Genomic DNA, 27,742 nt, shown 5'->3' on the forward strand with positions numbered 1-27,742 from the left:
AAAATTTCGATGTGATTACGGTTTCAGGTGCCATTCATTTCAATAGCAGTTGAAAACGCAAGGCCTTTTTGCCAAGATCGCGATGTGTTTTTCACGCAAACAAAATCACAGGACGCGCAACGCCCCAAAAAAAGTTCTGGAACCTTTTTTGGGCATTTTGCTTGTATGATTGCAGCGCGTTTGCCATGGGGAAAAATGCACCGCGAGCACATGTGAATGGAGCTTTAAGGGCAAGGTGACAAATGTTTGCAGCTGAAGCTGCACAGGAGCTGTCAGCTGTGCTCTTTATGACAAGCAATCACAGAATTGAACATACTGTACCTATAGCACCAGACATAGGTCTTCAGTGTTTATGGTGTGCATTTTTTTAAAATATAAATTACTTGCTCTCTTTATTTTACGAGCCTAACATTTGATTTTTTTTTTTTTTCTTTACCTTCCATAAACAGTCCATGAATATATGCTCCCTCACGAGGGGGATGTCCAAAGTCATCCTTTGTCTTCTTTGTCACATCAACAGTTAGGCACATTTTATCCAGTGGCCACTCATTCTTCCGCGCCATGCTCTGCATAATCGCTGGGAAATGACAAAGATACAATTATTGTTTTCGATAAACTCTTGGTATTAATCACTATAGAAGAAATTATAAGGATCAATTTGCACATTGGGATCGATTTACTTACAATGTAGAAGCAATTCACTAAGGCCTGGTTCAAAATAGTGCAATAAGTTTTGCATGCGATCTGAGGTGCGATTCTGCATTACGAGTGCTTTGCAATGTTCATATAATGAAAGTGAAATGTTAGTGATTTAATGGAAAAAGTACACAGGTGGCGAAAACACCTAGCGCATTTTCGAAGGTTTATGAACATGACAAACACTCACAAACTAAGAGCATAAAAAAGCCTGTAAGGCCATAGTGATGGCAGAGTGGTCGGCCTGCTGACACGTTGAGGAAAGGGACACATCCCCGAAACGTGTCAGCAGGCCAACCACACCACCAGTCCGACACTCTGCAATCATTTCGGCCATCACTATGGCCTTATCGGCTTTTTTTATGCACTCAGCAGGAGCCCAAAGCACCAGTGGGGGACTCCAGACATGGAGGATCAGGACCACTCTGTGGAAAACTATTGCACAGAGCAGGTAAGTATGACATACATGTTAAGAGAAAAAAAAAAGTTTATACACACTCAGTGTAGAAGTAACAAAGATTTCCCTTGTCATGGCCACTTTAGACTGAATTATTAAGTGCATTTATTTTGCTACCATAGCTCCTTTATAAATATATGATGATGCTGATTTGTGATATTTGCCCTGGAACAAGAATGTAGCAAGTAAAGAAATAAAACTAACCAAAGAAAAAAAAAACAAAATCTCTCACAGGATGCAGAGGGGTAATGTTCATGACTACTTGGTATTATGCTGCCACCTTCAAGTGTATGGACCCTAATAAAAATGGTCCAAGCCTCAGTTTTTCCAAGAAAAGTATTTTACAACTATTTTCAACCAAAAATTCCTATTTTCTTATCACAGGTGTTAATATTCATGGCTACTTGGGATTTCCCAAAGCACTGCCGGTAAGGGGTGGGCAACAAGACCAACACACCCAAAAACAAAACAGGGATGAACCCCACTACACAGTTGTCCAAAACTGCCAGCCACAGATGCGTAAACTTCTTTCTGTTGAAACTTATTAAATGTGTGAGAAGAAGACCAGGAGAAAGCCTTACAAATTTGAACAACAGAAACTTGATGCTGAATAGCCCAGCAAGCTATAACACTCCTGGTGGAATGGACCTTGAGCAGGAAAAGAGGACTCTTGCCCTTGATCCAACAGACCTGAGAAACAAGCCACCTAGAAACAGTGGACCAAGAAGCAGTCTGACCCTTTGCATGGTCCCTTGGGGTAGAACAAACAGGGAATTAGACTGTACAAATAAACCTTTTTACCTCAGATAAATGTGAACATCATCCCAACAGTAAGAACCTTCTCCTTTTAGAATGATTAGGACAAAAAGATGGTAACACAATGTCCTGATTTAGGTTAAACAAAGAAACCAAATAAATGAAAAATAAGGGAGTTGAACTATCTTTTCTTTCCAACAAAGAAACCACCTTCGATAAGAAAGAAGATCAGGGCCTCAGCACCATCTTAGTCTTAATAACCAGGAAATGTTCCTTAAAGGAAGGAGCAGCCAACAAGACTGTTGTATGAAGAGGTAAGCAAAAAGACCACCATGGTTTTAAAGGCAAAAGTTTTTAACTTTCATGCATTCTATGCATGAAGGTAAAAAATAAAAAAAAAACCCTGTGTGCTGCTACACCCCTCCCCACCCTTATAGTTACCCGAGCCCTCTCTCGATCCAGCGATGTGGAAGAGAGCCTCGGCTGTCCCGGAACTCACTCTTATTGGCTGAGTCTCCACCAATGTGGCTTGTATAGGAGGGTTGCAAGAAAAAAAGCCACTCAAGAAAGGTCACATGCAGTCACGATTGAACTTTGCCAAAACAAACGTTGAAGATTCTGAGGCTACTTGGAAAATGATGTTATGGTCAGATGAGACTAAAATTTAATTATATGGTCTCAATACCAAACTATGTCTGGCGGAAATCTAATACAGCTCACCATCCAAATAACACCATTTTCACAGTAAAAGCATGGAGGTTGTAATATCCTGTTACAGGGATGTTTCTCTGCAGCAGGGACTGGAGCATTTGTCAGGGTAGAAGGCAAAAGACCATCAAATTCTTGAGGAAAATTTGCTGCCCTGTGCCAGAAAGTTGTCAATGGGAAGGTTTACCTTCCAACATGACAATGACCCAAAACACACAGCAAAGATGACCACTCAATGGTTGAAGGAGAAAAAGGTGAGTGTCCTTCATTGGCCTAGTCAGGGCCCAGACTTTAAATCCCACTGAAAATCTATGGAATGACTTGATGACTACAGTCCACAAACGGTTACTATCAACTTTAACTGAACTTGAGCAGTTGTGCAAAGAAGAGTGGGCAAATATTGCAAAGTTAGTAGACACATATCCCAACAGCCTAAAGGCTGTAATTAAAGCAAAAGGTGGTTCAACAAAATACTGACACATAGGGGGTGTGAATTTTTCCAACTCATTGATTCTATTTTTGAATTTTATATAGGATATGTTGGTGTTATATCTTTCACTTGGATGTTATAAGTTCGTATAAGCCTAGCCTACTGCGACGTGGCTTCCCCCAGCAATGCCATGTTCATTGGCCAGGAAGTACAGGAGGCTGAAAAAAGGAACAACAAAAAAAAGTTCCTGTTCCAGTATTGCAGTTGTCTGCAGGAGATGGCTGGAATTGGTGTCTGGCAGGAACGTAGTCAGGTGGCTGTGCAGATGGGTCAGTTCAGGTGGCTGGCAAAGACATGGTTAGCATACACACAAAGGATTGGTTCTGGCAGAAATGTCAATAAACAGGACAGGGTCAGTACAGATGGCAGGCAGAGGCAACACTGCACTGCTGCGAAAGTGATCAGAAACACTGGTGGCTGCACTGGTCTGGTAACACTAAGACTTGTATATTGGCAATCAGGAACACTGTTGCTGGCTTACACTGGTTTGGTGACAACAACTTCTGCCTCTTCCTCACCTGAGGAATTTCCTTAGATGCCTCATCCTCCCACACATACAGTGGTATTACCAGTTAAGGGCAGGGATTCAAAACTAAGCTGACCCTTTGGGGGTGCCATTGCAGGTTGAACTGCATAGAAATTCCTCTGTACCTGATTGTGTGAAGTTATGGCTTGCTGAGGTAGAAAAAGGCCTATGAACCCCAGAGGAAAGGAGCCACCCAGCTGAGAGGAATATTGGCCTAAGCCAGGGGTGGGCAAACTTTATGACTTGAGGGCTGCAATGGGTTCATATATTGGACCCGGGGGCCGGACCAAGAGTAGATGAATGATGTGTATGTGTCATCCATAGTAAGTATAGTAATATTCCCCCATAGTAAGCATAGTAATTAATCCCCCATATAGTAATTCATCCCCCCTATTAATTCATCCCTCATATAGTATTTCATCCCCCACAGTACTATTCCCCCCCCAAGTAGTAAGCCAAGTCCCCCCTGTGTCAATTCACTTACCTTTGCTCCGCACGTTCCTCTCGCCGTGTTCCCGCGCCTTTCCGGTCTTCAGGGCGGACTGTGAGAGGAGCCTAGCTCCCCTCACGTTCGTCACGCTGCCCGCCTACACACATCCTGACAGCCAATGTATCACGCTCCGCGGGCCGGATTAAAAGGTCCGCGGGCCGTAGTTTGCCCATTGCTGGCCTAAGCCAAACACCCTATGTGGCAGTCACACCCAGTAGCCTGAATAGTGCTCCAGTTGGTGCCTGTGAGAAACAACAGGGCTGGAGGTGATCTGACCCTCTACTGAGAATAGGCTGAAACAGCCGTACTGTGCCTGGAACTGACTAAAAATGCGGTTTGCGCAGAAATGTGAAGTCATTGTACATTCTGGACTGTCCCCCTTGAGCTCTATAACCACAGCCCCACAGAGCAAAACAACTGTGCAGAAGTCCCAGTGCATCCAGAAGCAGTCAGGGGATATTGCTACCAGCAGGATTCAGTGCTGACAGGCAAACATTACAGGTCATCACCATTCTTGAGTATTGAGACCAGGGACAATCCTTCTTGGCCCCTTGTGGTGACTGTTTATCACCTCTGCCCCATCTGAGGCTCGATGAAGCTGGGAGGGGTTATGCCTGGGTGGGGATTTCTGACTTTTTTAGTCCAGTTTCCATTCACCTGAAGGTAGTAGCATAACTCCAAGTAGCCATGAATATTAACTATGCTCTGTCCTGTGATGTACAATTAAGAAACCATCATTTTCAAACAAAGGTCAGCAATGGCAACCTATGTATTTCAATCAGCAATAATTCCCTTTAATGGACTTAAACCATTACTTCCCAAACCTTGGTCAGTCTTGTAATACCATAACAACTGTAATTTATTTTTCAATAAATTGTATCTTGCTGTATTTTTCTACCTTCTTGTAACATTCTCCATGAGTTCCCAAACCCCTCCTTTTCCCTCTCACATCCATTTATTTCAAATGAACAGTGTGCGTTCGTTACGGTCATATGTACTGCTCTAGGCACCCTCCAAATCCAATAGTCTCTAGCCCATCTCGGAGCAAGCAAGAGAGGGTGGCTACAATCCTTCATACAGTGGGACAATAGAAAAAGAACGAACGGGAGGTCAAACCACAGCAGCAAAAATCAGAAAACAAAAAAGGATTTGGAGAAGGCTGAGAGCAACAGATGGTACTTTTATGATTTATGAATACATAAACAGAATTTTTTTTGTAAAGACTTGAATTTAGCCCTTTTTTTTACCAGGTGTGCAGATACTTGCTAGAGCTCAGGTATAGATTTTCATGTGGCCCTTTTACCCACCTTCAAGCATCATTCGTATAAACAAAGGTAATAAAAAATCAATAATGTAAAAAAAAAAACATTGAGAATATATGCAGGGAAATATACCTGTTAAGAAGGATTGTGGGTTAAAAAATCCAGAAAGCCAGACGACTGCTGGTAGCACCAAATCTTGAGTCCACATATCTAGTTCACGACATCGCAGCAGAAGATCGGTAATCCTAGAAATGATATATTACAATATTAACGTAAGCTAAAAATCAATGACATGTTCTAATGGTAAAACAAACAAGATATACCTGTGCTCAAATCCTAATAGCTAGTATGTGCATTTATCCATCAGGTGCTAAAGGGGTGTAACCACATATTAACACTAGAAATTATGAAGGACAGGTATATCTTGTTTGTTGTATTGTGGGTCGGTAGCCAGACCTAAACCTGGTAGCTCTCCCCCACTTTTATCTGTGCACCATGCCTTGGTGGAACCCTCACAGCTGGTAATGGACCTGTGGCTTGCTCCTTTGGGCCTTGTGAGGGTGGGAGGTCAATCCCTTATGGGTCTGGTATGCGGCCCGGTGGCCGTGGTCTGTCCTGCTCTGACCCCCTAGGGACTATTGGGACGGGGCATCTGCGGGTTGGTGGGGCGGATCTCCCAATCCCTTTTCCCCCCTTTTGTTCATGTGTGGTTCTGGCCCACTGTGGTTCGTCTTGTTACGGCGCATGAGTGACCTTATCGCACCTGTGCAACCACTTGCGGCTGGGCCCAGTGACGTTATATGACAATTGGCGCACCGGGTCGGGGTGCTATTTATGCTGTGGGCGAGCACTCATTCTCTGGTCACTTCTATTAGGGCTTTTGCCCTGGATGATGTTCTTGTTGCTCCTGCTCCTTGTGACTCAGTGTTGTTACGGCCAAGTATTGGTAAGACACTTTTAATCAATGGATGGTTCTGAGCCTCACATCATTTTGGAGAGTTAGTAATATATACAATGCGGCTCATTTTCCTTTTTTAGGCCCACTGGCCGTTATATGCCAGGTGGTAGTGTTCCATCAATGTGGGATTGGGCTACACAGTATGTGAACCGTTTATGGTCCGTTTTTGGACGTTATTATAACCACACCATTGTGACCAGGGATTATCCACATTGCCCTAACCATTAGGTCTTTTCATTCATTCTTCTTTGGAATAAGGAATATAATTTTAGATATTTTGGCATACTAATGTGGTGATTATATATCCCATTATTTATAGGTGTATGTACCTACCTTTTTTCCTTGTGGCCTTCTGGTGTTTCCCACCAAGTATAAGCCTCCCTATTAAGGACTACAAGTGATGCGGCTATTCTCTAATCTCTCAGGTGTAAGAAATCACATATACCAGTGTCATTTTAATGTAAATAATTATATCCAGGAAGCAAGCACACGCATATATATATATATATATATATATATATCACAGAATGAAGGGTGGCATTCTCAGCCTATATATATTATATATATATATATATATATATATGTATATATAGATTTTATCTAGGCCCTGCTCGGCTTTTCAACTTCTATCATATTGAGAACCCAGTCTCCCCGAGGCGTTTCCGGGTTTCTGGCCAATCTTTCGTATATTGAACATCCCCTGGGATGTCCTCACCTTGCTTGGGACTCAGAGGAGGCCTTTTTTTGCTAATTGGAGGGTCCACTGTTGTCTGGTGGATAATGACTTATTTTGTAAGTGTCCAATCTTTCTAATAATTTTATAAATGTCTTACAATGCTTGACATTTTGTTGGTTTGTTGTTTAAGCATATGTATCCCTTTTAGATATACAATTAACCCCTGAGGAAGGGACTGTCTTCACGAAACATGTCGGGCAAATTTTCTAGTTTTTGAATGCCCCTCACCCCCACCCCCCATAGGATCATCTTTGTGGGTAATGTCTACGCTACATCACTGGCTGTTATCCTTTAATATATGGTGGGCTCTGGGACATTCATTGCAGGTATACTGTACAACTAACTTTTCTCTTAAATGGTTTATGTGTGACAAAATGTCAAATAAAGAAATGCTGATTTTACTACTTTGTGTATGTAATTTATGTGACCATAAAGTCCATTCATATAACGCTCTTCATTAAATATTCTTGTGCCTCTCAATGAACGGTAAGGAAAGTAAGATTCATTAGTCCCCTAAGTTTTTTTTTTTTTTTTTACCCTTCTGTCCTTGATACTGCATTTATTTATTTTTTTAAAATGTGGCATGCTTGATAGAGGAGGGGTAATACAGAGACTGGTATGTGATTCCAAACCTAAAGGCAGCAGTAAAACCCAACTGTATCTGAAGTTCTGTTTCCCTCAATGGGCTAAAAGAAAAAGATTTTACAGCTGGCACTAAAATCTTATGTGAAATAATATAATTTAAAGTGGCTGTAAACCTCTGACACAAAATATGAACAAAGAATATCCCTCTATAGTGTGTACTCAATCCAGATCACCAATAGGCATTTCTGTCTTCTGCCTCATTCCTCTGCTAGTTGTATGAGCTATTTCTGACAAGATTTCCTAACACCAAGAGAAAAGAGGTGATGGGGAGGGAGCTCCTGTCAGTATACAGCCTGTGGTTGACAGCCTTGGCTCTGTTCATGTGTGCCAATCAGCTCTCACAGAGCTCTGCAGAGTGTAACTTCAGCTCTCCACCCCCTGCTTTCTGAAAACTAAGACAAGCTGTATACATTGCACTTTAACTGTAGTCTTCTCTCTTCTACAGTACAACCGTTCAAACCGATGCAACTTATGTAGGAGGATTTATTTTATCTTTTGGTGTCATCTGAGGCCAGTCACTTTAAAGTGGTTGTAAACCCTTACATATACTCAGTAAAGAGACTGGTATAGGTTTCTTAAAATAAAATAATAAAAAAAACAAAACTGTTGGAGCCCTGCAACAGAAGACACGGTATAATCAACCTTTACCTTCCCCAGTGGCTGATCTCTCCTACCTCCCCTTTGTTCCAGTGCTGCAGCTTCTCTAAGATCCTCAGCATTTGACACTTCTGGAAGTGTCAGATGTCTGTGTGTCCTGCCACGTGCGGTATCTTTCCTCCAAATCCCTATGTCACAGCTAGGTCTTGTAAAGATGTGGTCAGGGGATTGAATCACAGTGTCAACAGCAGACACAGGCATCCAACACTCCCATTGGTTTTGAATGCTGAAAAGACTTACATGGGTTCTGACTCCAAGAAAAGTGAATATGCTGTGTCCGCTATTGTTGGGAGCTGACAGTTTTATATTTTATAGATTCCTAGCAGGGTATCCCTAGGGTAGTGTTGGCAAAATGAGCAGAATCTGGGCAAAAGTTTTCAGGACAGCATTCTAAGATTTTTGACCCTTTGGATCTCTCTTTCATGTAACATGAACATTCACTATGCATGTCATATGCCAGGTCATGTTTCTTGTAGTCAATAATAACAGTATCAGTTTATGCACTCCATTCTAGCGAGTCATTCTCACTACTGCTTACATATGATAACATCTACATTTTATATATCAGTGCAACAAATAACAGCAAAGAGTACCTAAAAGACATTGTTAAATCACAGTGCTCACCAGTGTCCTAGCCCGAATGTTGATGGATATGCCAGCTTTGTCCAGGAGTCAGGAACACTGTCATAGTAGAGTGCAGTCTGCAGAGCCTCCATATCTGAGGAGATAGTGAGCTCCCCCTAGAGAAATGAAGTCCTGTCAGTATCATTGACTTTCAGGTTGTGAAAAAAGCTTCAGTAAAGCAAACTGACCTTCAGTCCCAAGTCAAGTTCTTTTAATGACCTCCGGATCTCTTTCATAAGGATATTCATCCTCTCACATTCCTGGAAACAGACCAGGATATAAGGACTTCTCTCCATTGTCTTCTGCATTATCTCTTGCAAGTTATATTCTTCTGGAAGCTTTTCCAAAATTTCATCCAAAACATTCTTCACCTGCAAAGAAAATTATAGATGGTAAAGGCTATTCCAATGTAGGAATATATTTCTTGCAAACAAAAATACACCTGCAAAGCAATACCCATATCCTTTACCCGAAAACCGCCTAAAGCAGGCCTTAGGTGGATCGAAATTCATCTGGTTCAGCAGAGAACCATCCCTGTTCAACAAATGTCGATTGTTAGGCTGGCTTCTATCGAGTAGGCATGTTGGAAACTCTTTCTCAATCAGTGGTTGCAGCCAATTGCAATGTATTCCGACAGCAGAGCTCCACTGTCAGCATACAATGTTCCAGCAGGGAGCATTCTTCCATCCAACTCACTTGTGTGAATGGAGGAATTCATTATTTTTTTTCATTCAGCCCACTGGCGGACTGGAAAAAAAATGAGCCATCTTTGGTCCGCTTAAGTTGACTCTTGTGCACATTTATCTGGTTACTCCTTGGTGTGCTTACCAGTAACCTTTTTAAAAAAATTATGGCATATTTACTCACCAAAGCACAAAAGTATAGCATGCCTACCTGTTGCACCAAAACACAAAACAATATATACCACCTGTATATCAAAATATTATTGCTCTTTACTTCCATTATAAACTGTATACAGCATGGATGTATTACACAGGTGACCCATAGACTTGTTTTGGTTAGATATGAAACCAGCCCAACACAAGTGGAAAAGAGAGAGTTAAAATGTATATCAGGTTGTAAATGCTGTATTGCCATAAGGGAGATTTCCTCTCAGTCCTATCTGCCCTCCATCAGTTGGGCAGAAAGTGAAGAAAAACCTCCCCAATGGGACACATACTCCCCAAACTCTATTACAAATTAATTTTAGTGCTGTAATTGTCCCCATTGATGAGCTTGCTTTTCACTTCCGGTTATTTTAGGAAATCACCTAAACAGGAACAGAAACAGTAATACAGCTTTGACTGAGGTTCTACTGCTTCCCCTGCTATATTCAAAGCTAAAAAATTGAATGGAAGAAAGCAGTTTTATATAATTTCTACAGAAATAATACTGTAGATTGCTGGTCCCATGAGTAAGTGATTGCCTTTGGGGACCAGGAAGGAATTTTCTCCCTGACAGATCAAATTAGAGCTTGCATTATACTTTTTACCATTCTTTGGATCAGCTGCAGTTCTAACAACAAAAGACATTTTCTTTTTTTTTTTTAAATTGAACTCAACAGATATCTGTTTTCATACTATCTAAACCACTGTACTACTATGCTGCAATGGTTAACACTGCAGGATACTATAAGGCCTCATTCGCATGATGCTGTGGCCCATAAAGCTTAGTTTGGCTGCTGAGTGGTGTGCAGGCAACCTATATAACTCTATAGCGGCTGTGAATGTACTGAACACACTAGATTGTAAGCTCGAAAGGCAGGGCCCTCAAACCCCTCGTGTATTGTTACGGTCTTGTCTCATGTTCTGTCCCCCCTGCTACTGTACAGCGCTGAGCATACCCTTTGGCGCTATATAAATACTGTATTATAATAATAACACAGCTGCTCTTTCTAATTTGATAGGCAAGGGCAGGTAAGGAGTCCTGAACACAGCCAATGTGCAATTGGGGCTGTTCAACCGACTGTGCATACCTGTCAAATTAGGAAGGCTGGTTGTGTCCACTTAAACAAATAGGTGAATCATGCTGTACTGGCCACTGGCCACAGTCCATGTGTAAATGAGGCCTTAGCTTTAAAAGATATCTGCAGGTCAGTAAGACAATAGATGTAGTTCTAATACATATAGGCAGCCAAAAGACTGTCTACACAGTGCATGGGTAGTTCCATACTATCATTATCCATCTATGATAACAAAACTAAGCCTACCTTTTCATCCATAGAAGATCCTGAACCTTCACCGATCAGATTATCCTTAGGCTGCAGTTCTAGAATGGTCTTAAAAAGGTTATCAGATGTCACCGTCAAGAATTCAATTTCTGCATTTGGGTGGAGTCCATATAAGACAGGGTTTTCTGCAGGCAACATTTCATCAATATAGTCGTGGTATCCCATATAATCCAAATTTGGCGGAGCCTTGAAACCAGGGGCTAAATATAGCTCCCCGTCAAGCTACAAAAAAAAAAAAATCAATACTCAAGTACTTAGAGAAGTATTTATGAGTCAAATTAGCAAAACAACTAGTTGCAAATCAGGCTGTCTCTCCTTTGGCAAAGTCTCCGAGGCATGTTTACAGACTGTATCCCCAGACAGCTAAGTGCAACAGTTAGCAAAGTTCTGAGACAAATTTATTACTGAAGATGAGACAGATTTTCACTCTATACAGATGCATAATTAAGAAGAGGTCAGAGTTCACTTTAGAGCAGTCAAAGAAGCTGTAACCTTGTAATAGGTTTGTTGCACAGCCTGTCTCACTGCTCTTGTTTAGCATCGCCTTGCTTTGTGACAGAATGGCTGAAGGCCAACAGAATTTTTAGTGCTCCTTTCTTGTTCATCTGTCATTATGTTTCTTATTCATTAAGTTCCAATGTATTATATAGTGTATCTGCACTAATATTGCTTATAATATAATGTAAATGTCAACTCACATTCTGACACCCAATTTAGCTTTAATACATTTAAATTGCAAGGTAAATATAGACTAAAAGAATAGTAAACGTCCTGTTTTCAGCCAGATAAGGTGAAGCTCTCCTGAACATGACTGCATAGCTGCTTCTGGAAAATGAGGAAGGGGACACGAACGGCCTGACTGTACCTGTTACTCCTGTTGTAAGCAGCACCGGCAGGATTTGTCATTGCTGTTGGCACCCCCTCCCCCCTTCCCTGTATAATGTAACATTTCAAGTTTTGATAACCCAATAGGTCTTTTTATGAAGACCTTGCCTAATATCAATCTTCTTAGCAAGCATGTGCCCTCATTTTATGCCAAAAAACCTTCATACTAAACACATGTATACTGACAACACTTTCCAAATTATAAATCCCATAGCAACATGGCATATGTGTACTTGATTTGCAGCAGTCAGTTACTGAAGATGCTAATAAAGAGTTGCAGTGTCATACAACCTTCATGGCACCATCCACAGACAATCTCATTGTTCTGGATGAGCACACGTGGTTTCTTTTCACTAAAACAAAAAACTAGATATGCTCCCTTAACAGCCTTGCAAGAATTCACAAATTTTATACAGTCACAGAAAAGAATGTGTAAAACCTTTTAAATACTAAAATATTATATTACCATTGCTGTGCTCATATACACCTCTAAATACATCTGACATAACCTTCTGTCCCAATCGTCAGTTATGTGACCACCATACATAATTTCTCCAAACAAGTAGCGCAAATCTTCCCATGGTACCTGTGGTTGGAAATTAAAAGGTTAAAATTATTTAATTTTATTTTTATAGCGCTTTTCTCCCTGAGGACTCATGAGGCAGCCATCTTGGGCACACTCACTTAAGCCAATTAACCCACAAAATACAAGTTTATCTAATATCAGAGATCTTGCTACTACACTTACATGGCTGACTGAAAATAACACATCTACATTTTTCTTTAGATGTTGAACACAAAAAATGATACACCTTTGTTGCTTTAGCAGAAGTTTACTGCTGCAGTGTCGGTGCATTGATTGTGGACGTAAACTACCATGTCAGTTCAATGTTAAACTAATGGCAAAACTTTTTTTTAATTTTTGATAGAGAAATGGAGGATTATAACTCCTGCAAGGTTTTTTTTTGCCATCTGTGTTATTATTATTATTATTATTATTATTATTATTATTATTATTAATAATAATGACTTGTTCACACACAGTGTGGTGACCTGTGTTTTTCTGCACTGGATCAGTGGAGGTCACTGTTCAGGATTTTGAGGATGCAATTTTTTGAATTTTACTTTTATATTTGACAAAATAACAGATTTACTGACCAGGTGCCCAGGTGAAAATAAAGGGAAAAATAAAGAAAACTAATGTAGCAACCATATTTATGGATTGATAAAATGCAAAATATTACATTTTTGCTTTTGCATTTAGATACCCTGCCAGCACAGGGTCACTTGTAAAAAGAAACCTGGGATGTAAACGCCATCTATTCTTTCCATGGGTCTGTGTCTTCAATAGCCATGCTTTGCTGCTCCCTGGCTGCTGTAGGTGTTCCACAACTGCTCTCCAGGTCACAAGATGTATTCTGTCTTGGCAGCTTTTATGACATCATGAACCATATGAGCCAACAGCATACTGCAGGGGGGGCAGGTATTCAACATATTGATTTCAATGTATATACAATGCTACGCCACATTTTATATCACTTTTATTGATATCTCAATAAAAACGTTTGGTAAACCAGAAGCGAGGAATTCTTGCAGCCAGGGATACTATCAACTGACTTGATAGTATGTAGAGAAAAAAAAGTTTTAAAATAATTTTTTAAACATTTTTTGCCTTTTTTAGCTTTTTTTTCTTTTACTATTTTATACATACTTTCATCACCATAGTGACACTGTACTACTCTGGGGGGTTATAAGGGTTTTTTCTCCCCTGGTTATTGCTGATAACAGCGAAGATCACTGTTGTAAGCATTAGTTATAGCTGTCATGAATGGAAAGCTATTCATAACAGTTTGTTTACATAAATATCATGTGACCGTTATGACTGCTCATAGTGACCACTTGGTACTGAGTGCCAAGATCTGCTGTGTCTACTGTCATGAAATTGCACCGCTGCAGGCCCTAGGGGGCACATGTGCCAGGTGACATACAAGTAGGTCGCCCTGTCTGGGTGTGCTGCCCATCTGCAGTAAATGTACTATGGGCGGGTGGCAAGTGGTTAAAAATGTTCCTAACCCCACCTCCTATCTATCCTACCTAGCATGTATAGAAAGATATGTATACCTATTTTCAATCTGCTCCAGTCCGGGCAACTGATGCTTCAGCACAGGGAGTGCCTCAACAACAGCTGATATCTCCCAGAGCTGTGACATCGCACATAAGGTCTCATGGCCCAACTGTTATCAGCATTCATTCCTCTCCCCTGCAGCAGCTGCTCACTGACACAGAGGAGCTGGAGCTGCGGGATCAGATGACCAGAGGGAAGCAGATTAAAAAGGTAGCAAACACTTCTTGGGCACTTGTACCTACAGGTAAACGTATAATAACCCTTACCTGTAGGTAAAAAGAGTATCTCCTAAACATGCACTGTTTAGCTGCTGGAGGGCTACGTTTTTAGTCTTTCATAATGTGCTAGTATGTGATGCATGTATACTTGCACATTATGACTAGGTCTTGCACGGAGAAGATTTTTTTTTTTTTATTATTCGGCAGCCTTTACTGCCACTTTAAAAATAGGTAAGTATGCATATATATATTTATACAGGTTAGTCATAATAGGTGAGGGGGGGGGACACTTTAGAAACAACTATAATTAGGCTTTTCGCCCTTAAGTTTGAGGAAGTCAAGCAATTAACATTTCGAAGGCAGCAATGACATTCTTTAAGGTTCCATTGGTACAAGTTCACTTTAGTTATTATATAGATACACTGTATTTTTTGCATTCATTATCAGCATTATAGAAACATGATCAGACACAATGTAGAAAAATGTAAGGAATACAATCAGATACAAGTTTGAGGCTACTACATCTCACAGATCCTGTTGCTAACAATTTAAAAGCACTGTACACAGGCACCTGAACCCAACCTACATAAGTATTATTTTTCAAAGTCACCTTGTTAATTTAATAAATGTGGCATTAACTTGTTTTACCTTTCAAATAAAATCACTCATCTCACCTTAATTTCATCTCAAGTAGAATATCAGTGGGAATGTCACAACAAGGTGGCATCCTTAATACATAATAATGACACGCGCAAGAATCTCAATGTTATTTATGTATGTGACGTGCTGCAAATTGCTTCCATCATCAAAACTAATTGTAGTGATTATTAATGCAATGTTAAGGACTGTCAGATTTGCTGTATGTAATTACATTTTTGCCAATGCTTCATTACCTGCCTAATGAATAAGGAACACATGTACATGGAATCCACTGCTTTTGGTAATGACATAAAGAGCATTTTTCTACATGCTTGATATTCCGGAGACTTACTGTGTATTTATAGTTACACAAACTATTTATTATAGATGTTTAAAATGAAACAGAGCGTTATAAGGTACAGTTTACCCATAATGCCTTGTGTAGAGTCATAACCATCTGCAAATCATAAGTGCTAATCACTTAGCCAGTGTGCAGGTGAAGACATCATTATTGTTTTTGTCTGATGTGTTAACTAAAATTCTGTAGAACCATCCTGAGCATATTGTTTGGACAAAGCCATGCACTGCATAGAATAAGGCGAGGTTTAGACGTGTGGCTAAATTTCTGCGCCTCTGAAAAGTGATCTGTGTTTTAGCTCCATGGTAATTCTGTGATCGAGGATGTGTGCTGAAGCGCATCAATGTGCTTTTATGTCACTCCTGTATCACCAATAAAAGCTTTCATAAGGATTTCTGAGTTGCCTGCTCTACCTGTATTTCCTTTAGCTCCATGGTGTACAGGCAGTGCAATGGATTGTTACACTGCGTTCACACTCTTTACATTTTTTTTTACTTTGTTAAAGTGTCACAAAAGAAACTTCATTCAAGTCTATGCATTGCAGCATGTGTAATGCACTACAGCACAACAACATGCTGTGTAATTAGTTGTCCTGTGTAAAAATGCACTATGCCTGCAATTTTTTCATCACAATGCACTGTACTTCACCACAATGTTGTGGTGTGAAAAGAGCAGATACAAAAGAATTGTTTTTTTATGTGCCCTAGTGATGAACGTGTGTTGATCTGTGTGAATTAATGCAACCCAGCGCAGATGGGGTAAACAAGCCTTAAATGTGTACACAAGGGAGTCATATCTGCTCATTACTTATTCTTCCTTGTGTCATGCTGATGTTTGTACATTCCTGAAAAAGTCTACTAGACAAGGCCTGTCTGTTACAAAACAACAGCATCTCTGCAGTTTCTAATACTTTCAAACACCCCCAGTGCTTAATGTGGCCAGAGACCATGGGATCTAGGATGCCTAGACTGGAAGCTACATTTGTTTTGTTTTGTTTTTTTTAATTAATGGCAAGTAGTATATATTTTTTCACTCAAAATAATAATGTGATTTAAGTGATTGGGGAATGCCAACATATACCCTACTGAATCATGTAAAGTGTGTGTCTATATTTATTAGTTTGTACAATTATGGAGGCAGCTGTGTTTTTCTGCGGTCATCAGTGACACCTCCTTAATATGGAATATGCAATTTACTGTAATATTTACTTAAAGTGGAGCTCCACTCAGGGGCGGACTGACAACTCATGGGGCCCCCAGGCAATAGGGGATCATGGGGCCCGTGTCCTTGCCCACACTAAAAGCACACCCAAAAAAGCCTATAAAAAAGATACCATGGGCATTTCATGGGGCCCCTACTGACCCTGGGCCCTTGGGCAGTGCCCGAGTGCTTGAATGGTCAGTCAGCCCCTGGCTCCACCCAAAAGGGGAAGTTCCACTTTAAGGACTACTCCCCCGCTGCCCATTGAGGATTGGAACCTTTGGGGGGCGGGTACCCAAATTTGACAGGTACCCACTCCCACTTCTGGTTCAATCGTCTAGGCTATTGGAAGCGGAAGGTGTCCTCACTCCCTGTAGTCTTTTGGGACGTGACAGGTCCCAGAAGACTATAGGACCATTCATGAAGCGAAGAGTAGCGCTACTCGCACATGCGCAGTGTGTACCCGGCTGTGAAGCCGCAAGCTATCACAGCCGGGTGCCCACACTGAAGATGCCAGCCTCCTGGAATACAGGACGGCCAGTGAAACGGGCTGCGGGAGAAACACAGCGGGGCCGAGGGACAGGTAAGTGGCTGTTTTTTTAAAAGTCAGCAGCTACAGTTTTTGTAGCTACTGACTTTTATTTTTTGACAAGGTGAGTGGAACTCCACTTTAAGGCTGCTTGAGCTTTTCAGAGAGCTTTTTTTTTTACTTGACATTTCAATCACGACTGTAGCACTACGATAATATAATCTAATTAGGTAAACAGTAGTCTTGCTTTAATTATTATTATCTAACATGATTAGATCTTTATGATAGCTATACCAACTTGTACTGATGTTATTAAAATAGATTTGCATTTATTTTAAAGGAATCATCATTATAATAACTCATTTACAGTCAGGTCCATAAATATTGGGACATCGACACAATTCTAACATTTTTGGCTCTATACACCACCACAATGGATTTGAAATAAAACGAACAAGATGTGCTTTAACTGCAGACTGTCAGCTTTAATTTGAGGGTATTTACATCCAAATCAGGTGAACGGTGTAGGAATTACAACAGTTTGCATATGTGCCTCCCACTTGTTAAGGGACCAAAAGTAATGGGACAGAATAATAATCATAAATCAAACTTTCACTTTTTAATACTTGGTTGCAAATCCTTTGCAGTCAATTACAGCCTGAAGTGTGGAACGCATAGACATCACCAGATGCTGGGTTTCATCCCTGGTGATGCTCTGCCAGGCTTCTACTGCAACTGTCTTCAGTTCCTGCTTGTTCTTGGGGCATTTTCCCTTCAGTTTTGTCTTCAGCAAGTGAAATGCATGCTCAATCGGATCCAGGTCAGGTGATTGACTTGGCCATTGCATAACATTCCACTTATTTCCCTTAAAAAACTCTTTGTTTGCTTTTGCAGTATGCTTTGGGTCATTGTCCATCTGCACTGTGAAGCGGCGTCCAATGAGTTCTGAAGCATTTGGCTGGATACGAGCAGATAATATTCCCGAAACACTTCAGAATTCATCCTGCTGCTTTTGTCAGCAGTCACATCATCAATAAATACAAGAGAACCAGTTCCATTGGCAGCCATACATGCCCACGCCATGACACTACCACCACCATGCTTCACTGATGAGGTGGTATGCTTAGGATCATGAGCAGTTCCTTTCCTTCTCCATACTCTTCTCTTCCCATCACTCTGGTACAAGTTGATGTTGGTCTCATCTGTCCATAGGATGTTGTTCCAGAACTGTGAAGGCTTTTTTACATGTCGTTTGGCAAACTCTAATCTGGCCTTCCTGTTTTTGAGGCTCACCAATGGTTTACATCTTGTGGTGAACCCTCTGTATTCACTCTGGTGAAGTCTTCTCTTGATTGTTGACTTTGACACACATACACCTACCTCCTGGAGAGTGTTCTTGATCTGGCCAACTGTTGTGAAGGGTGTTTTCTTCACCAGGGAAAGAATTCTTCGGTCATCCACCACAGTTGTTTTCCGTGGTCTTCCGGGTCTTTTGGTGTTGCTGAGCTCACCGGTGCGTTCCTTCTTTTTAAGAATGTTCCAAACAGTTGTTTTGGTCACGCCTAATGTTTTTGCGATCTCTCTGATGGGTTTGTTTTGTTTTTTCAGCCTAATGATGGCTTGCTTCACTGATAGTGACAGCTCTTTGGATCTCATCTTGAGAGTTGACAGCAACAGATTCCAAATGCAAATAGCACACTTGAAATGAACTCTGGACCTTTTATCTGCTCATTGTAATTGAGATAATGAGGAAATAACACACACCTGGCCATGGAACAGCTGAGAAGCCAATTGTCCCATTACTTTTGGTCCCTTAACAAGTGGGAGGCACATATGCAAACTGTTGTAATTCCTACATCGTTCACCTGATTTGGATGTAAATACCCTCAAATTAAAGCTGACAGTCTGCAGTTAAAGCACATCTTGTTCATTTCATTTCAAATCCATTGTGGTGGTGTACAGAGCCAAAAATGTTAGAATTGTGTCGATGTCCCAATATTTATGGACCTGACTGTATGTACTGATTTCTGGTACTTTTATCCTACCTTTGTGTTGGCCTCTAGATAGTTATAAAGTACATTGACGCAGATGGTGAGATCTCCAGCATTGAAGGGGTAGCTGCGGTTCCAGCCCTGGGGACCAAACTTGAGCCGCCCAGCAACACAGGCGTGGAAATAACAGAGAGAAAATAGGATGCTCTTGAACTCCTGCTCTCTTGCACACATCTCAAGTGTATCCTGTAAGCCATAAAAAGAAGAGTAGCATTGTAACCAATAAAACCACCAAAAGAAAATGACCAATAAATGCACCATACAAGTGTTATAAAGAAGTATTCATGAATCCATCTCATTAGGAACTGCATATATTCTGCTCATACTTGCACTTTACATTGTGCTTAAACAACTCCAAATACTTCAGCTTCAGAACAGCTCTGTCAGGATCCAAGAAGGGTGAAGCCGTTTCTCAACAAAAATGAGAGAAAAACAGATTCATTTTCTCATTTTTTTCCTGAATAGTTAACTATTTACTCTAAAGCAGATGTGGCCCTTTGGGCACTATTTCATCCACTGATACCAACAATGGGCATAATTCCCCCCACTGACACCAATGATGGGGCACAATTCCTCCCAATGACACCAACAATGGGGCACAATTTCTCACAATGACACCAATGATGGGGCATAATTCCCCCTACTGACACAAATGATGGGATGCTATTCCTCCGTATGACACAAATTATGGGGCACAATTCCTCCCAATAACACCAACAATGGGTCACAATTTCTCCCAATGACACTACTCTCAAAGGTCACAGTCCAGCCTCCCTAAAGTCTTAAGGACAGTAAACTGGTCCTTTGTCTAGAAAGTTTGGATCAAATTATTGACATGCTTATTAAAGGGGATATGGGATATATTTATATTTATATATTTACATTTATTTTTCACATATACATAAAAAGATGTCAGATTGATTTAACTTGGAATAGACTTACAGCAGAGGTAGTAACTCAGTCAACAGAAACTGGATTCAAACAAGCTCGGGAGAAATATAGATACAAAAAAGTTGAAAAAAAAAATATTGAAAAAATGGGGGAGACTTGGTAGACCACATGGTCTTTTTTCTGCCACCACTGCTATGTTTCCACATTAAAGTGCTCCTAGACCCAGGACCCTGAATTCACTATATCTGGTCTTCCACAGCACACAGAATATGGAAATGCATTATTTTAGTAAATATAAACTGCTAAATAGATTTTCTCATCAGCAGTATATAGCAGTCTTGTGAATTCTATCAGTGTCCAACTGAACACTGGTTAAAGCTTGCAGGAGGAGTTTTCATTCTGCTCGGACTGTCCTATGAGGCTGCATAACCTCTGACCCTCTGTCTGGATAGTGTTGATTGGTCCTGTGCTGATCACATGCACCCTCCCAAATAAAAGAAAAACTCTCTAGCCATACATACTAAACTGAGAATGTGTAGAATGTACTATCAGCAGATGGATTGGGGACAGTAGAAGAAGGGTAGGATCAGAGAAGACAGGATCAAACACAATGTGAAGGATTAACCCCTTAGTGAGTAAAATAAGCATGCTTTACTGCATATACAGACTGATTTTACTGTTGTGGGTTTGGTAACACTTTATGTAATACTATCAATGTAGAATAGTGCTTTAAAAAACAAAACTTTATTTTATGTATAGTTTGTAATATTTGTTTTATATATATATATATATATATATATATATATATATATATATATACACACACACACACTCTTCTCAAGAAGGTAGGAGAAGTGGTTGCACATTGAATGTTTCCTGCCTTTGTGGCTAATTGACAAATTGCTAAAAATTACATTTAGTGAAATGCTGCTACATTGGATTAAAATATGTGTACACTGAAAATACACTATAGTTTCCCTGTAAGACTCTTGGGCAACCAGAGCTGAGAGATTCCCACCCTTAAAATAGATGTATGTAAACCCTCACCTTGTAAAATAACCCATTCAGTTTAAAACATAAATGAAAGGCATGCTCCTGATGAAGTCATACGACGAAACATGTAGGGTGGGGCTTGGTAGCACTACACTTGTCCTCTGAAAAGGAATTGCTTTTTGCTGGGATTTAAAGTGTCATACACATGTATTTTATGCAAGTGCAATTTTAAATGTTTTTTACCTAATAAATATGGTGTTACGCTATGGAAGTTTCCCTTTGATGTTTTTATGGTGGTAGAGGAGTACTGTGGAGGTTTTGGAGGAGTTTTGTTGCAAACGATTGATCTAGAGGTGTTTCCCATATGGAGTCTGTCATCAGCGTATAGAGGTGTCAAGACTACACAAACGGCCAACTTTCCTGCAGGAGAGCGCTGCAACATCTTATGTGATATTTGACCTACCACTCCAGGTGGTGAGTTATCTGTGGTGAGTGGGGCTCTGGAGGGGAAGCACTAATTGTAGCACTACGCACAGAGAATTCCTATGGATAAAAAGATTCATTACTGTATCACTTAATATTCACTCCGGCTGCGGATGGGGGTTTCTTTGGGATTTTTTTTTGGAACTTTCAATTGTTTTGGAAATTTTATATGTTTGCACATTATTGGGACTTATATATATTGTTTTATACAATTTCACTGTTTACACAGTTTATGGCATTGTATATGTGCTATTTTTAACACTATTGTCGTTTAAGTACCTTGTATTTACTTATTGGTTTATTTAGGATTTAGTCACTGGGGAGGAGGGATATAATTGCCAGCCCACGGGGCATTATAGCAAATGCACATTTGTGGGAAATTCATCAGCAAATAAAATAGACATAATCATGTAGACCAGACCAATTTCCATCCGATGGGAGTCCCTTAAGCTGGATTACATCATCCAATGCGCATTACTTTAGTGCTTCTGGTGAGTTTGCATTCTCGCTATTTTCTCGCACACCACCGGATGTCTTACATCTTCCTGGCTAATTATCCACTCCCAGATGTCATTACTCCCTGGAATCTTATCTACTCATTTGAAGTGACATTTTGTAACCACTATGACTTTTATATCGGTCTACATGATTATGTCTATTTTATTTGCTGATGAATTCTTATTTATGCGCTGCACTACAGTTTTTTGTTTATGATTTTCTAGAGAGGATTTGTAGTTCCTTTTTCTGTGAATTTGCTGCTATCATAGCTAGCGCTCGCTGATGTTGTTTATTATTTATTTTTAACATTTGTGGGGACTCTTTGTGTAGTAGGGAGTTCACTTATTTATTAATTATTTAAAGTAGTTTTTGAAAGAGGCAGCGCAGCAATTTTTAGGTTTACTTTAATTGATTGATTAGTCCTCTGTGCAGGTTATACTCACAAACATTTGTGAATACATATAAAAAACATTATAAATAATAAAAAAAACTTTTTTACAAGTGAACATACACCCTCTGTTCTCCACTGCATAAGGAGCTCAGAGAGCTGGGGGAAGAGAAACAACAGTACATTGAACTTCCCAGTGAATGGCTGTGTGTGTGGGGGGGGGGGGGGTTAATATACGAAAAACAGGAAGAGTCAGCAACTCCAAAAAGCCAGAGGAGGACTGGTGACACTACTGCTCATTAGCTTTGCAAAATACACTATATGGACAAAAGTTTGTAGACACCTGACTATCATAGCTTCACTATATGGCCATTATTATCAGGTCACTCCTCTAAAATTACTGAGTTCTGGAGTCTCCAGTAAATATAAGTCAGGTCACCTAATCCAACAGTACCTGATTTCACAACTGTTTTTTGGCTGAATAGACATAAAATCCAACAGGCACACTCCAAAAGCATTTGGGAAGCCTTCTCGCAGAAGTGGAGACTGTTATAGCAGGGGGAATGAGAGGAACTCCATGTTTTGGAAATTAATATCCATCAAGCTCATATGCATGAAATGGTCCACACACTTTTAGCCATATGATATGTCATGTAACCCTGAAAAGGTTGTAAGGTGGTTTAGGAAGCAGGGATGTTGGTAGGGAAGATGTTCTACCCAGCTACCAGAATCTTTCAAGAAGCCATGGATATACAGGGCCTGGTAAATGCAAACAATCATACAGGTCTGAGACTGCTTAAATGTAGGACTGCAATAACCAATGAATCTAATTGCCAGAATTGGTCATTATTCAACTAATTGGAAAACCTCTGTATTCCATTCAGTTTCTTCTAGGAATGTAAGCACGTTCTTTGCTGCATATTTTGGGCCATTTTGTATTCGCAGCCAGTTTAGGAGGAGAGGTTCTGTGGGTGTTTGTTATCATGGTGACAAGTTGACGGATACCTCATCTTTTGACATTCTTGGTAAGGGGTCTGCTAATATATGGCAACCTACTCTTAAAGGACATGGCATATACTGTCACACTAGAACACAGTAGGGGTTATTTACTAAAGCTGGAGAGTACAAAATGTGGTGCAGCTCTGCACAAAAACCAATCAGCTTCCATGTTTTGTCAAGCTTAATTGAACAAGCTGAAGTTAGAAGTTGATTGGTTACCATGTACAGCTACACCAGATTCTGTGTGCACCAATTTTAGTAAATCCCAACAAAAGTATGCTTTGGTACAGATCAAGAACAATCAGCTGAACTAGAAGCTATCAAATTGGTCCTAAAACTATGGACCTTTGTGGTAATGTGTATTATACAATGAGAATACCAGTAAAAGGATATTTTGAGGTGTGGGAAATTTGGGTAAACAAATGACAAATTCTAACATTCATTGGTTAGACCAAACACTGGAACTTCAACATGTGAGGTGCAGTAGCTGTGTGTGGTCTTTCCTGCTGACATGGAAAACTCATAAAATTGGAATTAGACCCCATGATGGATGGTGAGACATTACCTGGTCAAAGTTGTATAAAGCTGAATGCAGGTTAGCCAGCATTCCTGAAGGGGGCTCATTTGTAATTTTTATAGAGTTCTCCAGTATTCCTTGGGGAATTATATGTTCCTCTGGAGTAGAAGCTGGCTCAGCACTGATGAAGATCCGGTAGTCCTCATGACTTCCTGTGCTATACTTTTCAAGAAGTTTCTCCAATGTCACTAGCCACTTGGCCACTAAGTGGACATTCTATCAACCAGATAATAAGACAAATACATACATGGATTAGCTTTTAAATTACATATATCGTTATTATAGCTAATTTGTCAGCTGTTCTTTGTAGAAGATTCAAACTCTTTCAGAGATTTGCAGCAAAAACAAATCTCCACAATACACAATACAATACACATTGATACTTATTATAGGAGTCTTTTTATAAACACCAAAGAAATGAAAGTTCTCCACAAAACATATGAGCATGTCCATAGTAACTATTCAGGTTTCATTATATATTTTGTCATATATTCTTTGAAAAGAAATAAGAAATCTGATTAGTTCTTTTGGGCAATGTCTCCAAAGAACTTTCTTTTCTCTAGTATTATAAATACGGTATGTGATACTAAATAATCTTACAATTATTTTACTTTTAACAAAGGTATAGGGGCCTATTTATAAAAAAATTAAGAAATGAAAGTTCTCTACAAAACTTAAGAGCTTGCCCATATCAACCATTTACATTTTATAATATATTTAGTCATATATACTTTTTGAAAATAAAAAAGGAATCTGACTAGTTGTTTTGGGCAGGTTCTTCCAAGAACTTTCTTTTCTCCAGTTTTTAGAAATACAGTACGTGAAACTAAATATTCTTACAATATTTGCCTTTACACAAAGAAGGGCAGTGGCATTTACAGTATGTAATGACAAAAACTGTGATAAAAGCAGACATAAGATAAAGCAGAAGTTTATTTTGTTTTTTTTCTATACCCCTTTTGAACCACCCAGAGTTCACAGTCAGCTAGAGCAGCTTTGTCATGTTATTTGATTTCACTCACCTGCAGGATTACCCAGTGTCCTTGCTCTGCAGCTTTTTCCATAGTCTCTTCTGCTATCTTCTCTTGCCCCTGTCCCAGCGATATGTTATGGAATTTTCCAGAATCAATTGTGAAATCAAGTTTTTTTCCTGAGAAATTAACCAAATTAAATTAACCAAATGTTAGAACGTACATCTCGTCTTAATCAATGACTCCAACAAGGTCACTCTCTTGTTATTTCTTGCCTTGACAGTACTACCTCTACACAGACTATACCCTCTGCAGTCTATCATGAATGCTTCTGTCAAGCTCATCCACCTCACCTACTGCTCCGTATCATTCAACCCTCTCTGCCAATCCCTCCACTGGCTCGAGCTCATCCAACAAATAAAATCCAAGATCTTATCTACATACAAAGTCATGCACAACTCTGACCTAAGTTACATCACTAGTCTTTTCTCAAAATATCAGTAAAAACCATCCACTCCACCCCTCCCAGGACCCTTCTAAGCTCTCATCGCCTCTTCCCATGTTCCCTGCAAGATGTCTCTAAAGCCCTTCCTTTGGAAATATCTACTTCAATCTATTTGGCTCTCTCTTACTCGATCTACCCTTAGACAACCCCTGCAAACTCATCTCTCCAGGGAATTTTATTCTGCCTATATCTAAAAGCTGCACTTGACCTTTGCTGTTAGGGTGTAAGCTCTCATGTGCATGACCCCACTAACTCTCTGTCTTGAACTATATTGTAAATTGTAATGTGCTGCACAAACTGTTGGCGCTATATAAATCCTTTATTTTAATAATAATACGTTATATACACATTGATTGCAAATGCTAATAAAAACAGCTGTGCAACCTTTTTGCTATGTGTAATGAATGACATTTACCTAGATTTTCAACATCTTTCAGTGGGTTGACACCAGGAGACAGGATGAAGAAAACAGGTGTGGCTGGGCCGGTTTCCTCAAAGGATTTGGCCAGATCTGACCTTGCTCCTTCCACGTATTTTGACCCAAGTTTCTCTTCCACAAAATTTCTGATGAAGTGTAAAAACATTGTAAGCACATGTTAATAATGAGGAAACTGTATTTAATAAAAAGCCATGGTTCTTGTGATTGAATTTGGTACAGAAAGGTTCTTCATACACGGTACTTTAGTAAAAAGCTTATCATAGGATAAAAAGTAATGTTCACAACCGCAGGCCATGCTTAGATCTCAACAATTCAGAATAAAGCATTGGCTCCATCTCAATGAAGGAAGAATGCCAGTAAAAAAAATCCAATATGCATGCTTTTTTCTCTTTTGTTGCAAACAACAATTTAATTTGAATGCACAAAAAAAAATCAGCAAAAAAACCCCCAACAAAACGAGAAAAACTAATAACTAGGAATAATGCCAAACCTGATAGCGTAGGTCATTCTGTCTGGCCGCAATGCTCTTAATATAATAAGTTTCTGTAAAGAGCTCTTGTTTTTCCACTCCTGTGGAAGTCTCTCCTTTTCCGGACACTCTGACTCCACCAATTTCTTCCAGCGTTTTGCTGATCCTTCTACATCTCTGTCTAACCCATTAAATTCTTCCAGTGTAGAAATCATCTGCATTAGATTAGAATGGTAAGTACAGGATTCATAAATAGACATAAATTATACATTTTATGGCTTCTAAATATTGTCATATAGAGCATTGCCTCTAAATTCCCAACTATATGGATATTTGTCACCAAAATATTGTACATGAGTGAACTACAGTCACCCATATACATTTGCCACAGATACTTATACTGTTTTAATATTTCAGCAGTTCAACGCAACAAGATTCAAGAAGAACCAAATAAGTAAGATATGTTGTTGCATGCTTACCATATCCAGAATGTTAATTTATCAGTAAATTCTAGGACATATTCACTACTATGAGGCCAAAATCAGTTATGTGCTTTACAACTACTATAACCCACAGTAACCTCTCAGATGTCACAAATTAGAGACTAATGAAAGCTGGTTTTTGATTGGCTGTTATGGGTTACACACTGCTAGTTATCTTTTCCAACAATATTAAATTTCAATCATGTGTAAAAGAGCCAGGGAAAAATTATACAAACACACAGTTTTTGCATTTTTTTAAATTTGGTATTATATTTTTTGCATTGTAATTGAATCCTTAAAAAAACAACCAAATGTTTTTGGAAAGGGAGTTGATCAAAAATATTATGATGATCAATTATGCTAAGAAGAAACATTTGCAGACGTTTCCTGGAATACCTTATTATGGTCCTCGGAAATCAGGTACAGTTGTCGGTTAAGCTTTACAGTATGGAAAAATGATGATCCCCTATCCCACAATATGGGCTGCCTATAGATATATTGCTTTATCAATTGTGCCGTAAGCAACTTGCCCTTTTTGATGCCAAAGTCGCAGACTAATGAAAGGTATAGGCATGTAACAATCAATATGCAGGCTTTTCCTAAATTTGGGATATAACAAGGTGTGGCATATAGATATGCTCAAAAGATTACACTGTTCAACAAATTTTTATTTTTTGCCAGTTTTGGAAACAAAAGGATCCATTTCTTAATGAATTTCACATTCTGAGTTCAAATATAACAATGAAATTTGTCAATTGGCTCTAGTTTTTCTGTAAACGGAAAGTTTTCTACTATAGGCGTAATGAC

The 27,742-nt window shown here is 39.6% G+C and overlaps 1 protein-coding gene across 1 annotated transcript in view; it reads right to left on the reverse strand.

Annotated features, from left to right (window-relative positions):
* The window catches only part of DNAH11 (dynein axonemal heavy chain 11), a 363,722-nt gene that overhangs the window by 2,731 nt on the left and 333,249 nt on the right, over positions 1–27,742 (reverse strand). Inside the window, exons 72-82 of the mRNA XM_089673152.1 lie at positions 26,475–26,668; positions 25,961–26,109; positions 25,092–25,219; positions 24,058–24,285; positions 19,235–19,426; positions 12,587–12,706; positions 11,215–11,457; positions 9,194–9,376; positions 9,006–9,121; positions 5,518–5,630; positions 437–577 (exon numbers count right to left, since the gene is read on the reverse strand). Coding sequence (XP_089529278.1) covers positions 437–577; positions 5,518–5,630; positions 9,006–9,121; positions 9,194–9,376; positions 11,215–11,457; positions 12,587–12,706; positions 19,235–19,426; positions 24,058–24,285; positions 25,092–25,219; positions 25,961–26,109; positions 26,475–26,668 — 1,807 coding nt within the window. The remainder of the gene's footprint in view (positions 1–436; positions 578–5,517; positions 5,631–9,005; positions 9,122–9,193; positions 9,377–11,214; positions 11,458–12,586; positions 12,707–19,234; positions 19,427–24,057; positions 24,286–25,091; positions 25,220–25,960; positions 26,110–26,474; positions 26,669–27,742) is intronic.

The sequence above is a fragment of the Staurois parvus genome, unplaced genomic scaffold, assembly GCF_062004578.1.
Source record: "Staurois parvus isolate SC_StPar_1 unplaced genomic scaffold, SC_StPar_1.0 ptg000136l, whole genome shotgun sequence".
Taxonomy (NCBI): Eukaryota; Metazoa; Chordata; class Amphibia; order Anura; family Ranidae; genus Staurois; species Staurois parvus.